The 3637-nt window shown below is 40.0% G+C and overlaps 1 protein-coding gene across 2 annotated transcripts in view; it reads right to left on the bottom strand.

Annotated features, from left to right (window-relative positions):
• Positions 1-677: 677 nt before the first annotated feature.
• LOC107100652 (gastrula zinc finger protein XlCGF57.1-like) overlaps positions 678-3637 on the bottom strand; it is a 14277-nt gene continuing 11317 nt past the window's right edge. The window contains exon 2 of one of the 2 annotated variants that reach the window (XM_015399223.1): positions 678-3123. In XM_015399223.1, the coding sequence (XP_015254709.1) occupies positions 1070-2986 (1917 nt within the window). In that variant the 5' untranslated portion in view covers positions 2987-3123 and the 3' untranslated portion in view covers positions 678-1069. Of the gene's footprint in view, positions 3453-3637 lie in introns of those variants that run through there. The other variant, XM_015399222.1, reaches the window with a different exon arrangement.

Consider the following 3637-nt stretch of genomic DNA (forward strand, 5'->3'; position numbering starts at 1 on the left):
ATATATATATATATATATATATATATATATATATATATATATATATATATATATATATATATATATATATATATATCAAGAGAAGCTTTTTCTCCCCTCTTATGATGGTACGTATGTTAAGTACATTGATACGAAAATAAATAGTCATTTATGTCCCAGAACATCAACTATGCAGCAAGTTCCTAGGGAAGATTATGAAGCCACGCCCGGCGGGGCTTCAATTCCAGGGTGTGTTTGTAGTGGCTGTATGTAGGGGGTGTATTGGGAGTGGGCCTCAATGCATTACTGCCCATCTCTGGCTATAGGAATTATAATTTAATTATCCATTCCTCCATTTTCTTCTGAATGTGAACTGGTTTTGTTTTTGTCATTGCACAAAGTCTTTTCTCAATAGACCCACACCAGCAAGGTGAGACTTTTGGCTTAGGGGTCTTATTTTACTGACAACTTTTTTTCCCCAAGGTCAAAAGAAATAGCTTTCTGTTAAAGTTTCTCAACTATCCTTAGGATTAATTGTAGTTAAATTATCTACAACAAAGTTAAGAAAATAAACGTCACATATTACAAAACATTCTCTGCTTTCTAAGTCTCCATGTGAAAAATCAAATAACTCTTGATGATAAACAATGTTTTTACACCACCTAACGAGGATATAGTCTCTTTTATTGGAAGTATTCAACTATTAACTCCAGTTTAAAAAATGGAGATCGATGGATTTGACTCAGTTGGCATTGTATTTTGTCTTTGCAAAGAGAGAACAGTTCATCATACGTCCCTTTTTGCAAGGTAATCAGTCCTGTTCTGCATGAGCAGCGTTTGTTCCTCCTTACTTACAATAAAGGAAAGTAGTCAGAGTCAAAACAAATTACAGACACTTTGGTTAAACAGTAACATGTTATGAATAAACCTTAAGAATCTGGCTTGTTATGGAAATAAGTATGTTTTGTCTACAAACAACCCTCACTCGCTTTGCAGGTGAAACAGACTAAGCGAAAAACTTTTTATAGCAAGTAAAAAGCATAAATCAATATATTAAATAAGAGAAATCTAAATTTTCCAAACACACCTCTTATCTGTGTGAGTTCTCGTGTAGTGTCAGGGCAGGTTTCCTCAGGAAACCTTTTCCACAGGTAAGACAGGAGAAAGGCTTCTCACCTGTGTGAGTTCTCAGGTGGCAAATCAAATTACTACGGTCTCGAAAAGATTTCTCACACAAATCACAAGTAAAGGGCCTCTCACCTGTGTGGGTTCTTATGTGTGCATTCAGGGTAGGTTGCTTAGAGAAACCTTTTCTACAGATCTGACATGAGAAAGGCTTTCCCCCTGTGTGAGTTCTAACATGACAAACCAAATAACTGCGGTTCTGAAAAGATTTTTCACACAACTCACAGGGAAAGGGTTTCTGACCTGTGTGAGTACTGATGTGTGCAGTGAGGGCAGGTTTACTAAAGAAGGTTTTTCTACAGGTCTGACAGGAGAAAGGCTTCTCCCCTGTGTGAGTCCTCATGTGGCAAACCAAAGTACCACTGTTAACAAAAGATTTATTACAAAGTTTGCAAGCAAATGGCTTCTCACCTGTGTGGGTTCTTATATGTGCAGTCAATGTGGGTTGTGTGGAGAAAGCTTTTCCACAAGTATGACATAAGAAAGGCTTTTCCCCTGTGTGAGTTCTCATATGGTAAATCAAGTTGCTGCGATCCCGATAGGATTTTTCACACAACTCGCAAGGATATGGCTTCTTAGTAGCGTGGGTTCTCATGTGTGCGCTCAGATCAGGTTTCCTTGTGAAAGCTTTTCCACAGGTCTGACAGGAGAAAGGCTTCTCACCAGTATGAGTTCTCAGGTGACAAATCAAATTTCTATGGTCTCGAAAACATTTCTCACACAACTCACAACGATAGGGTTTGTTATCTGTGTGAGTTCTCATGTGCGCAGTCACAGCATGTTTCCGAGTAAAACTTTTTCCACATGTCAGACAAGTGAATGGCTTCTCTCCTGTGTGAGTTCTTAGGTGTGCAGTCAGAGAGGGTTTCCGAAAGAAATCTTTTCCACAGGTCAGACAGGGGAAAGGCCTCTCACCTGTGTGAGTTCTTTTGTGCATTGTCAAATGCTGTGGTTTAGAGAACTTTTTCCCACAGGTGTCACAAGAGAAAGGCTTCTCTCCTGTATGAGTTCTCATGTGTGCCTTAAGAGCTAGTTTCGAAGTGAAACCTTTTCCACAGATCAGGCAGGAGAAAGGCTTCTCACCAGTGTGAGTTCTCAGGTGAAAAATTAAATTTTTATGGTCTCGAAATGCTTTCTCACACAACTCACAAGAATAGGGTTTCTCCCCTGTGTGAGTTCTCATGTGCACAGTCAGGACATGTTGCTTAGGAAAACCTTTTCCACAGGTAAGACAGGAGAAAGGCTTCTCCCCCTTAGGAATTCTCATCTGTACATTTAACTTTTGCTGAGTAGTGAAATATTTGTCATCTAAATGTAACTTCTCTTTATGTATCATTTCTTTTGAGTTTTTCATATAGTGTCTTTGTTTTGGGTTTCTTTTGCCTTTTTCCTTTGGCTTCAGCTCTTTTTCTACATTTGGTCTGCAGTCTTGCTGATGTTGCTTCTCAGCTTCAGTGAGGGTTGAACTGAGCAAATGTCTCTCAATAGTTTCTGGTTTATTGGAGTCCTTCTGATTGACAGGAGTGAAGTAAGTAGACTCCTCCTTCACTAAAACCAGCCCTTCATCCTGAAAGATTTCAAGTTGTTCTTTAACTTGCCAAGCTTCCGGTTCTTTAACTTGCCAAGCTTCCGGTTCTTCCTTTGTCTCCACCATCAGTTGTAATTCTGGTCCATTTAGGAATACTTCTTTATCAGAAGGACTTTCCATAAAGGTGCTGGTCTCTTGCTTCACTAAGACCAGTCTTTCATTGTAAAACCTACAATCTTCAAATTCTTCCTTGTTACCTGGTTGAGTTTCTAGTTCTTCTTTTCTCTCAGTCATCTGCTTTGGTTTCGTTTTATTTTGTTCCTCTTTAATCTGCACAGGATCCAGTTCCTCTTTTAATTCATCAGCGTCTAAAGTGTTTAGATCTGGAACAGAGCTCCTCTCCTCAGTCAGATGATCAGGAACCACCTTCCCTGTAATAACAGACATGATGCTGTTAAAGACCTGAAGGAATGAAGAACAGGAGAGCAAGGTTAAAGCTGCAGTCTGTTTTTAAATGTTGAAAATATTTCAGAAAGCTTCAATTTTTCTGACATAACAGAGAAACTGAAGCAAAGAACAGAGATGTTTTTCCTGTTCCAAAATGAAGTTTAGATTGTGTTGAAGTTTCTCTGCAAAACCTTTGAGACATTTTCATCTTTTTCTTATAATTAACAAAATTGATGCTTTAAAGAGGTAACTGTGTGAAGCCTCTTCCCAGAGGGCAGCAGGGAGAACAGTCCATGGTGGGGGGGGTGAGGGGTCATTGGCTGTTATCTTTGCACCAGTCCACCAGCTGCTGCAAGAAGTCGTGTGTCATCAGGGTGAACAGCAGGGGGCTCAGGACGCAGCCCTGAGGGGAGGGGCTTAGACCGATGACATCAGAGGCGTTCTCTCCGACCCAGACTGACTGAGGTCTGTTGGTGAGGAAGTCTAGCAGCCAATAGC

This window comes from Cyprinodon variegatus, unplaced genomic scaffold, assembly GCF_000732505.1.
Source record: "Cyprinodon variegatus isolate N-32 unplaced genomic scaffold, C_variegatus-1.0 Scaffold996, whole genome shotgun sequence".
Lineage (NCBI taxonomy): Eukaryota > Metazoa > Chordata > Actinopteri > Cyprinodontiformes > Cyprinodontidae > Cyprinodon > Cyprinodon variegatus.